The sequence below is a fragment of the Schistocerca gregaria genome, unplaced genomic scaffold, assembly GCF_023897955.1.
Source record: "Schistocerca gregaria isolate iqSchGreg1 unplaced genomic scaffold, iqSchGreg1.2 ptg000304l, whole genome shotgun sequence".
NCBI classification, from domain to species: domain Eukaryota; kingdom Metazoa; phylum Arthropoda; class Insecta; order Orthoptera; family Acrididae; genus Schistocerca; species Schistocerca gregaria.
Window position 1 is genome coordinate 274,224 of NW_026061786.1, and position 13,298 is coordinate 287,521.

Below are 13,298 nucleotides of genomic sequence, written 5' to 3' on the forward strand. Positions count from 1 at the left end.
ATGAATGCAATTCTACTTGATTTGATCCCCAAACTTTTGCTAGTCTCAATTGATTCTAGTTCATGATGGAATAATCTGGTATTAACATTAATACAATGCTACTTCCAGAGCTTAGTCTTGTCAGAGTAGTTGTTTTTGTTTTGAGCAAATCTAAGGTAAACTGCTTCATACAGTCAGTCCTAAACTCCCTGAGAACAGAGCAAATTCTAGCCTTCTCTGCTGTAACAGTCAACACTTGCTATCCTTCAGCTATCTCCCCCCTCCCCATCCCTTCCAGTAACCAGCAGTCCTTCCACCTCACCTCTCTACATGTGATGCAATGGATCATTCCATTACACATCCATAAATAAGATTAATTTTCCAAATTTGATAACTATGACTGCTTCTGGGGACCAGTCACTCACACAGCTGTCAAACATTGTTGCATGTTTAGTGCTACCACTGTATTAGCCAGCAATTTTTCAATAAAATTAAAATGTTACAGGCTCTTATCATTACCAGTAATGTGGAAATTTTTGTATGTGTTTTGTTTCATGAACGTCCTCTTCACTATTCAGTATTTTCTGTTTTTTGAATGTTTCTCACGTATGTTCACAGTATCATCTCTGTTCACCAATGACGAGAGCACTGTTGCTGTCAACATACATAAAGTTCGTGAATCTCTTTCCTGAGATAAAGCCACAAATTCAGGAAGTCTTCAGGCAGCACAGTAATCTCCGCAGTGCAGATGCAGAACTGCAGCAACGGGCATCAGAATACCTCCAGCTGAGTATAATTGCATCAACTGACGTTTTGGTAAGTTTGTTAAGGACTCAGGTGACAACATTAGCTCAGTTTTATACAAGTAGTGCTACTTCTTATGATACGATAAGATTGGAAAGTCTTGGGATAGCTTAATCTCTTTAACAATGAAAGATTCTTAAAATGTGTTCAAAGAAATGCCAGAGTAGTAATAAAGATAAACACTGAGTTGACATGAAACAGCAACACTTCTGATCAATGTAACAGTTGTCTATGTGGCTCTTGGTCTGCCATATGTCTAAGAAGATTGTCAATATGGACAATGGCAGTTGCTACTTGCCAGAAATAATGAACAGCAACCACTATTCTGAGCAGTTGCCTCAAAGAGATATTGTGCAGTTTACACAATGTCACCTGAAGCAGAGAGTCATACAATAAATTGACCTGTTGCAAAAGCCTAGAATATCTTGGAGTAGCTATTAGTTCAAGAATGACATTTAACTGAAACAACTGCTGCTCGCTGTGCGCAAATACATGGAGTGAACATTTTATTTCGATACCATCTCACCAAGAAGTAATGAGAGTAGATCATAAAGGGCAGTTGAATGCCACATCAACCTTGCAAATTACTGTACTTAGGATGTACTAGACAGCCACCATCATTACATAATATTGACAAACCATTAGCTGAACATTGGCACACAATGAAAGGTTGATAATGGAGGCAAGTGGATTTTAAGTGGTGACTAGGTGCTACTTGCACATATAGGTTATAACTGTACATACTAACTGCTTTAGTTACACTTTTGTCATTAATAAACAATTGCTCTGTGATGCTGACAAATGACGAAAAAAAGAAGAATGGGACTCTAGTGCGTACATCTGACCCTCTATGTCTACAGTTAATTCATAATGGGATTTTCATATATGAAACATTTGTGGAGTAAAATCTTTGAGCTCCAATGTCTATGGAGAACAGTGTGTTCATTTTTACTAATATGAAGCTGTTTACAATTAATGCATTGGACATCATACCCAAATTGTGCTGGCAACATCAGAGCCAATGTGTTAAACTACTGTACACATCTTGTGGAGGAATTGTTTCCAGACTATTATGTGTATTTTACCACATTTAGTCATCCCAGACTTGACAATTTTCAGTACTATTACACAGTTACATGTCAAAATTGGACAGCATATCTGTGCTCAGTTTGCCTTCCTACATATGTATAAACATGGAAACTTGTGTAGGATAATGTGACTGTATTCTGCAGCACCACCTACATCTACTTCTGTGCCAGGTTGTTGCTGTGATAAAGCTGTATTAAGATAGATAGAAATCTCATAAATTAGTGTCACTTTGTGTATGTGACCCAGACTCACTTTTATTGGCATAAAGGTAAAATCAATTATAAATTAAAAGTACATCCCTAATTTTTTGTATGTACATTTGGCTGAACATTCTTAATATAATACATTGTGTGACAGAGTAGTGATTCTTTGTCCAAGATAAAGTACTTTGACAAAGCCTATTAGAAAATGGATTTGCACATAATTGTTTTCTTGCAGGCAACAGTTTTAGAGGAGATGCCAGCTTTCCCAGAGCGAGAATCATCCATTCTTGCTGTTCTAAAGAAGAAAAAGCCAGGAAGGGTTCCTGAAAATGAAGTCAGGGAAGGAAAAAGCCCTGCACCAACGGTTAATAACCATCAGCCTGAAACAACTCCGTCACAGGTAGAGAACAACAAGGAAGCAGTTATGTCATTTCTTTCTTCTATGAGAGTGAAATAGTTTCTACATGTTTCAGAGGTCTTTCTTCTTAATATGGTCATAATTGCTCCTTCTTGTTTTAAGTCAACACTCATTTTGTCTCTTGTTTGAGTTCCCCCCCCCCCCCCCCCCCCCCCCCCCCCCCAGTCACTCCATACTGTAAGTATGATTCGAAAAGTCCATGATACACTGTACACAGAAGGTTCTTGTCTGAATACTGTGATAGCTGCATCATTAAGAATATGGTAGAGCTCCGTTTCTTACAGGCAGTATTAATGTGTGTGTTCTTTTTTATTTATTTATTTATTTTTCAGTTCATTATCCACAAGAATAACTAACAATCTAGCATATTCTACTTCTTAAAGCCCTGTTCCATCAACCTCTAAATCCACGTTGTCTAAAGCCTTCTCTTTGTTTTTAAACACTGCATACATAGCCTTTTTTAAAATTTATAACCAGTTCATTTTCCAACAGCCATTGAGATGCGACATTTGCAGATGTGTGTGCTGTTCTTTCAAGCTACTCCATACTTTGGTCACTATTTAGTATTGTCATGTCATCAGCATACAATATTTTCTTTCCTTCCTCCTCAACACCTATATCATTAAAACAAATTAAATAACAATGGCCCCATTCCTGAACCCTGTGGCACTCCATATTTGATGGGTTTGATTTCTGATTGGTATGAGTTTCCTAATGATACATACTGCTTGATGTTGCACATGTATGATTTTATCCATTCACCTGGTTGCCCTCGAATGCCATAGTTGCCTAATTTTTGTATCAGCATTTCATGGTCAATGGTGTCAAATGCTTTTGAAAGATCCAGGAATACTGCAGAGACAACCTTTTTTTCATCCAAGGTCTGTAAAATGTATTCTGTTAGACTGACAGTTGCTGATTCTGGAGATTTACACTTTCTGAAACGTGTTGTGAGGGTATGAGAATGTTAAGTTTGTCCAAATAATTAACTAATCTGGTATACATAAGCGTTTCTAGGATTGTTGATAAACCTGATATAAGTGAAACTGGTCTGTCGCTGTTGGGGTCGTCCTTATCCTCTTTCTTGTACACTGGCACCACCTTCATTATCTTCAGTTTTTCTGGAAAAATTCCATCTATGAAAGAACAGTTTGCTATGTTCAGCTGTGGTGTTATTATCTACACACTTACTGGCTATATTACATGATTCGATATTTCATCATCACCAGCTGATTTCTTGGACTACAGTTTCTGTATAGTTTTCTGTAGTTCCATCTTCCGTGACTGGTCTTACGAACATGGTACTGCATGATCTTTCTGGTACCTTAATACTCTTTTGACTATTTCTTTCCAATTTTAAGTTTTCTACTACACTAATATAGTTATTATTTAGTACGTTTGCTATTTCCATATCATCTATGACCACTGTGTTGCCTATTTTAATCGACCTAATACCTTCTTCTTTGTTTGACCATCTTTTTCCTTTCTTTCAGCATTAATTGCATTCCAAGCTGCCTTTGCCTTGTTTTTTGAGTTTTAGTGGTGTCAATTGCAATTGCTTTTGCTTCTCTTATTGTTTTTCTATACTTCTTTTTTAACATTTTGTAGTTTTCAGCTCCGCCCATCCATCTCAGATCCTGCAGCTTCCTTCGCTGTTCTAGTATTTCACTAGTAGTGCACTGTGTTTGATCTTGCAGCCTTTCTTGTCTCTTTACTTTGGGAAATGCTACATTAAAATGGTATTTAATTGTTGAAATAAATGCATCTTATTTTTCATTTACACTCTGGGCCTGTAGGATTTCATTCCAGGTTTCCTTACTTAACATTGTTCTAAAGCTGCTGATATTTTGTTCACTGATGATACTAATTTCATTGGTTCTTTTTTTTTTGTTCTGATACTGTGTCATTACTTCTGCAAAACCTGATCAGTTGTCCATGATGATCAGATATTTCTGTCTGAACTCCATGTGACTCATAGTTACACATATTAGTAATTATGTTGTCAATACCTGTCTCACTTTGTGAAGTCACTCTTGTTGGTGCAGTTATTGTTACTTTCAAGTTATGCTGTATTATCAATTCTTCAGAATCCTGTCTTTTCCCATTTCGATGTTGAAGTCTCCACATATAATAAGGTTTCTCTTCATATTCATTCTCAGTAAGCTAGCATTTTTTTTCAGAAAGATGCTAATATTGCCACGTGGTACATTCTTTAGAAGAGTACCTGTTTTAATATATATACAAATGCCGCCACCCTTATATTTAGATCTGCAGAAGTAAATAGCTAGTTTGTAGTCCTTTCTTGCAACATTACCTATTTTACTTTGTTAGTCCATGTTCACTTATGCATAATATGTCTGGTCTTACTTCACTCAGGAGTACTTCTGCTTCTAATTTTTTGTTACCAAAGTATTGAATATTTTGATGAAGTGGGTTTATGTAATTTTTCTTTTGTTGGTCTACATGTTGTGAGCTGCATTCCGAGGCAAATTCTTTAGCATCATCTTTTTTTGTATGGTGGTTACATTTTTCTTTTCCAGCTCGAGTGTATGGTTTTTTCACCCTTGTCAGGCCATATTAGTTTCCCTTGCTTGTAATGATTTTGCAGACATCTGCAAACATTCTGCTGATTGTTACAGACCCCAGTTTATTTAAATGCAAACCATCCTTCGCCAGTGAGTTTTCACATAGGAATTTGTTTGGGTCTATAAAAACTGCCCCAAGATGATCACATTGTTCTTTAGGAGCACTGTTTATTTTGGCGATACGTTTTTCACTCACTGACCTTCTGTTTATGATTCTGCTAAGTATCAGCCAAGATACTGAATACATATTTCTTGCAGAATGAATCATGTTTCTTGTTTCATTTGCAATTTCTTCCTCACTGCTGCTCCTTCGTTCAAACGTGTATAAACACCCTTTTATAATTATGTCTGGTTTCAGAATCTGGTTCTGTAGTAGCTTGTCTTGCATTAACCATATTTTTAAAATGTTTACCGAGTTGTTGTGTTCTAATTCCAGGTCGTATGTCAATCTTGCAATTGGAGACAGCAATATTCTTCAACAGCAAATCGCCAATTATTTACGTCATTTTCCTTTTGTTGCATATCTGTCGGCTTTTTTTCCTTTTTATGTATGTCACCACCTTCCATTATCTTCCAGGTTTTGGCTTACTGAGTTTACCGAGACATTAACGGAAACACTTGAAATGTTGTTGTTGTTTTTAAAGTCCGATCGTTCACTCGTATTTTTGCGATCTTCTTGCTTTTCCATTTGATGGTTTTTACACACACACAGGACTTCTTTTCTGGAATTAATGTAACGTTTCTTTCTTGATGGTCGGAAGTTCGGTTTTTAATGCCTCAATGTCACTATGTAGTAACTTTATAGTTCAGTTTTTGTATCAACTTCGTCACGTAACAACTGTGACATGTCCACGGAAAATAATCACTGACGAATTTTAGATTTACTTCTTGTGTAGCAAGTAGTTGAATTTGATACACAGAATACCCTTCATCACACACTTTTCACATTCTCTACACGAAAGTAGCCAAATTGGCATATACCTTACTGATTAAATGAAGTTGTCATATTCCATTTAAGAGTGTCACCATGCCTAATTTTTTTATTTCTGGATTTTCTCTGTTTCTCATAAATAAGAGCATGTTGAAGCCTGGCAGAAATGCACATATATGTAAATATTATTGTTGAATCTTCTGCTTCTCACTAACTATGAAATAGCTGTTCACATTCTGGAGAAGTAGGGAAATTCTTTAGAGACACGTGTGGAAGAAAGATACATGCATTAAATGTGTCAGTAGCTTCTTAAAGCCAACAGTTCAGCAGTTTCGATGTACATTGTGTGAACTGAGACTTTCATTCATTCTTTTGTATATTTACAACTTCATTTTGAATAAAGAAATTAAAATGTTGAGCTATTTTGTGAAATTTAATTCTAGAAATGTATCATAAACTGGTCACTGTCTTTGCAGCCTAATACTACAAACAATGCATCAGCAGATCTCCTGGGGCTTAGCACACCTCCAGCTTCTCAGCCTCCAGCGACGAGTTATCTGTTAGATGTCTTTGGAGATATGTACCCTCAAAACAATGCCACCGTGAACAATGTCACCCAGGCTGAGAGCAACGCTAAGAAGTTAGTATAAATTAATATAAAATTTAGTTGTTGCTGAAATGCATTTTGTATTTATGGCTACATTTGTCTGTGTCCAGGTTTGTGTGTAAAAATAATGGTGTCTTATTTGAGAATGACTTAATACAAATTGGAGTGAAATCAGAATTTAGACAAAATCTTGGGAGATTGGGGCTCTTCTATGGAAATAAAACGTCCTTCCCATTACAGGTAAAAAATTGCTTTAAATAATTAATTTTTTCTGATGGTCATTTAAATGTTAATATATTATATTACTGATGTTACTTTCTGCAGAGCTTTGTACCACGTCTTTCCATATCAGATGAACTTGCACCAAAACTTAACCTTCAAGCAAAGCCTGTGGAACCACCCATCCTGGAAGCTGGTGCACAGATACAGCAGATGATAAATGTTGAATGTGTGGAAGATTTTATAGGTATTTAATATATAAGCTTTATATAAGACTATATTTAAACCTGCATATAATGTAAGAATAGCCAAGTTCCAGACTTTCAGCTGTTGAGTCCTGCCATGGAAAACTCAATGAAATTAACCAGATGAGCATAACTAGCTAAAGTTAAAGTGATGAGTAAATATAAAAAATCATTTCATTAGTTAGTTAGTTTTCAGTTATTTGTGTGACGTGCAAGATTATATTAATGTAATGTATCTGTTTATGTGGTGACCACTGACACACACACAGAGTACTGAAGAAAATGTTCTTAATCAAAAACCAAAAATGAACTTAGTAGTCTGTGACAGTACTCACATTACCAGTGAAAAAAAGCTAATAAAAGATTTTTTTGTGAATGATACCAGTAAAAGGATACAAAATTTAAAATATAATTAGTAGAACGGTTCCACAAGCTAACAGAAGTAAACAGTGCATTGAAGAGGGAGGGAGAGTGTGTGTCAGTCATTGCCACTTTGATATGACATATGTGCAAAATAATATTATGAGAAGGAAAGTTGCTACTCACCATACATTGGAGATGGTGAGTCGCAGATAGAAATAACAAAAAGACTCTCAAAATTAAAACTAGCAGCAATTAATGCCTTCATCAACAATACACACACATACACATTCGTGCCCGTGCACCCTGTCACACAACTGCAGTCTCAGGCAACTGACACCACACTGTGAGCAGCAGCACCAGTGCATTATGGGAGTGGTGACTGAGTGGGGGTAAGGTGGTGGCTGGGGCAGGGAGGGGGAGGGATAGTATGGTGGAGGGGGTGGCAGACAGTGAAGTGGTGCAGGTTAGACGGAGGGCAGGGTGAGGTGGGGAGGGGGGCGAGAATTAGAAAAGGAGAGAAATAAAGAGACTCGATGTGGTGGTGGAATGACGGCTGTGTAGTGCTGCATTGGGGACAGGGAAGGAGCTGGATGGCTGAGGACAGTGACTTAACGAAGGTTGAGGCCAGGAGGGTTATGGTAATGTAGTATATATTGATATATTGCAGGGAAAGTTCCCACCTGTGCAATTCAGAAAAGCTGGTGTTAGTGAGAAGGATCCATATGCACAGGCTGTGAAGCAGTCATTGAAGTGAAGGATATCATGTTTGGCAGTGTGTTCAGCAACAGGGGGTGGTCCACTTGTTTCTTGGCTGCAGTTTGTTGGTGGCCATTCATGTGGACATACAGCTTGTAGGCTGTCATGCCTACATAGAATGCAGTACAGTGGTTGCAGCTTAGCTTGTAGACCACATGATTGGTTTTTCAGGTAGCCTTGCCTTTGATGAAACAGGTGATGTTAGTTACAGGACTGGAGTAAATGGTGGTGGGAGGATGTATGGGACAGGTCTTGCATCTAGATCTGTTACAGGGGTAGGAGCCATGAGGTAAGGGATTGGGGGCAGGAGTTGTGTAAGGAAAGAAGAGTCTATTGTGTAGGTTTTAGGGGGACGACGGAATACCACTTTGGGGGTGAGGAGGATAGTGGGTAGGACATTTCTCATTTCAAGGCACGATGAGAGGTAATCAAAACCCTGGTGGAGAATGTAATACAGTTGCAACTGTCCTAGGTGCTACTGATATGTGAGGAGACTGCTCCTCTGTGCCCGGACGGTGGGACTTCCACAACCCCTGCTCTCAATCCCTTACCTCATGGCTCATATGTCTGTATTTGACCTAGATGCAAGACTTGTCCCATACATCCTTCCTCCAGCACTTACTCCAGTCCGGCCACTAACTTTCCTATCCCTTAAAAAGGCAGGGTTACCTGTGAAAATAGTCATGTGGTCTAAAAGTTAAGCTGCAACCACTGTGCTGCATTCTATGGAGGCATGACAACCGACAAGCTGTCTGTCCACATGAATGGCCACTAACAAACCGTGGCCAAGAAACAAGTGGACCACCCTGTTGCTGAACACATAGCCAAACATGATATCCTTCATTTCAGTGACTGCTCCACAGTCTGTGTCATATGGATCCTTCCCACTAACCCCACGTTTTTTGAATTGTGCAGGTGGGAACTTTCCGTGCAATATATCCTATGTACCTGTAACCCTCCTGTCCTCAGCCTTAGTTAGTGACTGTCCTCACCCATCCAGCCTCTTCCTGTTCCCATTCCAGCAGTACACAGCCGTCATTCAACCACCACACCCAGTCTTTTTATTACTCTCCTTTTCCACTACCTTCCTCCCTACCTCTCCTGTGCCCTCAGTCTAACCTGCAGTGCTTCACCCTCCCCCACCCCGTCCCAGCCTCCTCCTTACCCCCACCAAGTCACCGCACCCATCATGCACTGGTGCTGTTGCTCTCAGTGCGGTTTCATTTGTCTGAGACCGCAGTTCTGTGCCTGTGAGGTGTGTGTGTGTGTGTGTGTGTGTGTGTGTGTGTGTGTGTGTGTAGTTGATGAAGGCCTTAATGGCCAAAAGCTTAATTGTGAGAGTCTTTTTGTAGTGCCTATCTGCGACTCGGCATCTTTGCTGTATGGTGAGTACCAACTTCCCTTCTCATAATATTGTCACATGGAACAGGATAGGAGTGGAAAATGTGATTATATTAGTTAGTTAATTACGTGTGCCATTGATCAGTCTCGCGGTAACGTTATGATGTGAGAAATGCACATGTAAATGATGATGGTCTATCTCCCCCCCTCCCCCGTGCGCCAGCTTAAAATTATTACCTACCCCATTTCCTTAAATGACACAAAATGCGTATATTACAGCTATAGATTTATTTATTCCTATTCAAGAATTCATCTGTAGTATAGAAAGATTTGTCAAGTCAGGCATTTTATTTCATCTGGTAATTTATCAAAAAGTCTTAAATCAGAATGTTTTACTCCTTTCTGAGCCAAAGATAGGTTAGGTAGAGGATAATGTTAGTCTTTGAATTGCAATTACAATGAACTGAAGGTGAGCAGGACTTGTAGCCAAACAAATGGATTGTAAGATGTACTAAAGAAATTATTTGAAGAGTTCAAAGGGATAAGGAAATACCTAAGCAACACCTCAATGGAATGTTGGTGGATGACATTACAAAACATGCAGAGACAACTTGGATGCTCAGAAAAGTTTAAGGGAGGCCTTTATTTAGCAGTGAATGTCTGTCAAATGAGTGTTTGGGTGGTCAGCATTATCTGCTTCAGTGTGTCTTCTTAGCTCGAATTTTGTGTGGTTGTGTGTTAATACCTGCTTAAGTGCAACACCCTCAGCCAAATTTCATGATGTGCAGATGTGAATGTGAAAGTTTTTTTCTCAAGTGTGTGCAATAAATTTCAAATCTAAATGTATGTAATAAGTTGAATCATGTGTAACTCTCATAAAAAGTCAATCTAGCCTTTGAAGTGAATGTTTCCTTGAGACATAGTTCATCCATCAGAAATGAGATGAGCTGGTATAGGACCAAAATATTGTGTGCCATGTCTCTGGCAATCTGATCATATAGTACTTGGCCTTCGCCATCTCGGGAACTTACAACTTTATACAATTTAGTGAAAGAAACTGTATTTAATTACAGATTGAACTAGGTAACAATGATGCCAGTTGATCACTCTATGTAAATAAATGTTTGAAGAAAATAGTTTACAAAAGAATTTATAAATACATTGAGAAAATATATATAATGTACTCTTTAACATGTGGGTGTTGCAAGTTTTCTAACTTTTGCTTAATTGCATGCTGCTTCTGTGATCAGTTCCAAAAATGTTTGTTTTGTTTGTTATGATATTAATGCTGCATGTTTTAATAAAAATGAACTATTGTTTCAGATGCCCCAAGTATGAATATCACCTTCATATATAACAATGTACCCCAGAAGTTAACAATAAAACTTCCACTAACAGTTAATAAGTTCTTCGAACCAACTGAAATGAATGGTGAATCATTTTTTGCACGGTGGAAAAACCTTGGTGGGTAAGTAAGAATTACAAATGTTGTAAGTCTTAAATATAAATCAAGAAAATCTGTGCTGCCATATTTGAGTAATACCTTCAAAATTTAGCTTTATCTGTTAGGCATCATTGGGTAAGCAAGAAAAGATTTTCGAAGAAATAATATTCGTACTTCTGACACTTCAATGGAGAGTAATTAAGCATTTTTGTGCTAGTGATATAATGTGCATTTGCATGAGTTTGGGTTTGTATGTTTAGTGCCAATGGAAATCTTATTGGCCAAAAACTTGCTTGCTTGACAGTTTTTTTGTTGTGCCTATCTTTGACTCAATATCTCTGTTACATAGTGACTAGTAATCTATCCTTTCCATAATACTTTATGGCTACTCCCCATGTAGCAAAGGTGTTTGATCACAGACAGGCACAACAAAAAGACTGCTAAACATGTAAGCTTTTCTCTCTCTCTCTCTCTCTCTCTCTCTCTCTCTCTCTCTCTCTCTCTCTCACTCACTCACTCACACACACACACACACACACACACACACACACACACACACACACACAGTTTCTCTGGCTGCCAATTACAGAAAGCACATTCAAACGTGAAAGACAATGTTCAAAACCTTACATGTTTAGTAGTCATTCTGTTCTGCCTCTCTGCGACCAAACATATATGTTATATGATGAGTGGCAATTTATCCTCTTCATAATATTGCAGTCAACCTGGAAAAGTTGAAGTTTGGTTTCCCTTTCTAAGAACAAAAAATTCATATGTTGCTGGTTTTTAATTTGATTCAGCAAGTATCCCTCTGTCATTGAAGATCAGGATGCTAGAACGTTGGTTTCTGTTGCATGCTTCCATTCATTAATGCCATAGAAAATAATATCCAAGAACAGTTCTGCCCTTTAGGCATACACTTGTTGTCCACTGTTGATTGTAAATTATGTGTTTGTGCTCTAGTTGCTACCTACGCAGATGGCTTCGGTGTTTTTGAAGAGCACTCCATGTGATTCTAAATGGGAGAATGGTTCAATTTATTTCTTGAGATTTTTCTTCCAACCTGTTGAAACTGATGACCTGAGCTGGTTAAGCACCAGAGCTTTCCATCCTATCCCACGCCCTCCCATGTACAGGGTAATAATTATTCAACTATATGAAATAAAATCATCACAACTTCTGAACAGTTTGAGTTAGGACTTTCAAACTGCACAGTTGGGTGCAGGGCACAATGGGAATTAATATGGAATGTATGGTTTGGATTAGTGACGAAGCCCACCTTTATTTGGATAGGTTCATCAGTAAGCAAAAATGGCACATTTGGGGGACTGAGAATCCACAATTTGCGATCAAGAAGTCTCTTCACCTTCAGTTGGTGACTGTGTGGTATGCGATATTCCTTCGTGGCATGATGACTACCGTGTGCTAAGAGAAGATTTTGGGAGATGGTTTCATCCCCATTATCCAAAATATGCATTTTTCGACAAGATGTGGTTCATGCAAGAAGGAGCTTGATCCCACCAAAGCAGGAGAGAGTTCGATGTCCTGGAGGAGCTCTTTGGGGACCACATTCTGGCTCTGGGGTACCCAGAGACCACTGGCTGGGCCTTGATTTGCAACCATATTCTCCGGATCTGAACACACAAGACTCCTTTTTATGGAGCTATATTAACGATACGGTGTACAGCAATAATGCCGAAAACATGACTGAGCTGAAACAACTATTCAGGTAGTCATCAACAGCATCGATATTCACTCTCTTCAGTGGACCATGCAGAACTTTGCTATTATTCTGCATCACATCATCATCGATGATGGCAGGCATATCAGACATGTTCATAACCTAAAACCGAATATCGGTAGCGATGTTTACATGTTGAATGAAGTCTGCAAATACTGTAGTTTGTAACTAATTTACATTTTTTTAATAGTTCAATCATTGTCACCCTGTATTTGGATTTATGTTCACACTTTTATGGCTCTCCTGATACCTTATAGGAGTGCAAAGGGGTCATTTACCAGTAGTGAATTTTCTTTGGAGGGCTTGGCGAGGAAGATTTCACTTAGGGTGAATGGGAACAATCCATGTGAATCTCTGACTACTGATTGTGCCTTTTGAATTGTTCTTACACTCCCATAAGAATTGTAAGAATGATTGTCTATTTTTCACATTCTAAATTGTTAGTTGGCTAAAGATTATGTTGGTCAGAGCCCTAAAGTTTCTTGATGTCTCACTGATAAAATGTCCAAATTCATGTTCATTCACCAGATTTGCAAGTTACAGTAAGTTTTTCATGGGTTTTAATTGTGTATA

The 13,298-nt window shown here is 38.3% G+C and overlaps 1 protein-coding gene across 1 annotated transcript in view; it reads left to right on the forward strand.

The window, feature by feature from the left end:
* LOC126305268 (AP-2 complex subunit alpha-like) overlaps nt 1-13,298 on the forward strand; it is a 279,414-nt gene that overhangs the window by 221,032 nt on the left and 45,084 nt on the right. The window contains exons 12-17 of the mRNA XM_049992036.1: nt 598-795; nt 2,311-2,475; nt 6,486-6,649; nt 6,727-6,856; nt 6,941-7,082; nt 10,864-11,008. Of these exons, the coding sequence (XP_049847993.1) occupies nt 598-795; nt 2,311-2,475; nt 6,486-6,649; nt 6,727-6,856; nt 6,941-7,082; nt 10,864-11,008 (944 nt within the window). The remainder of the gene's footprint in view (nt 1-597; nt 796-2,310; nt 2,476-6,485; nt 6,650-6,726; nt 6,857-6,940; nt 7,083-10,863; nt 11,009-13,298) is intronic.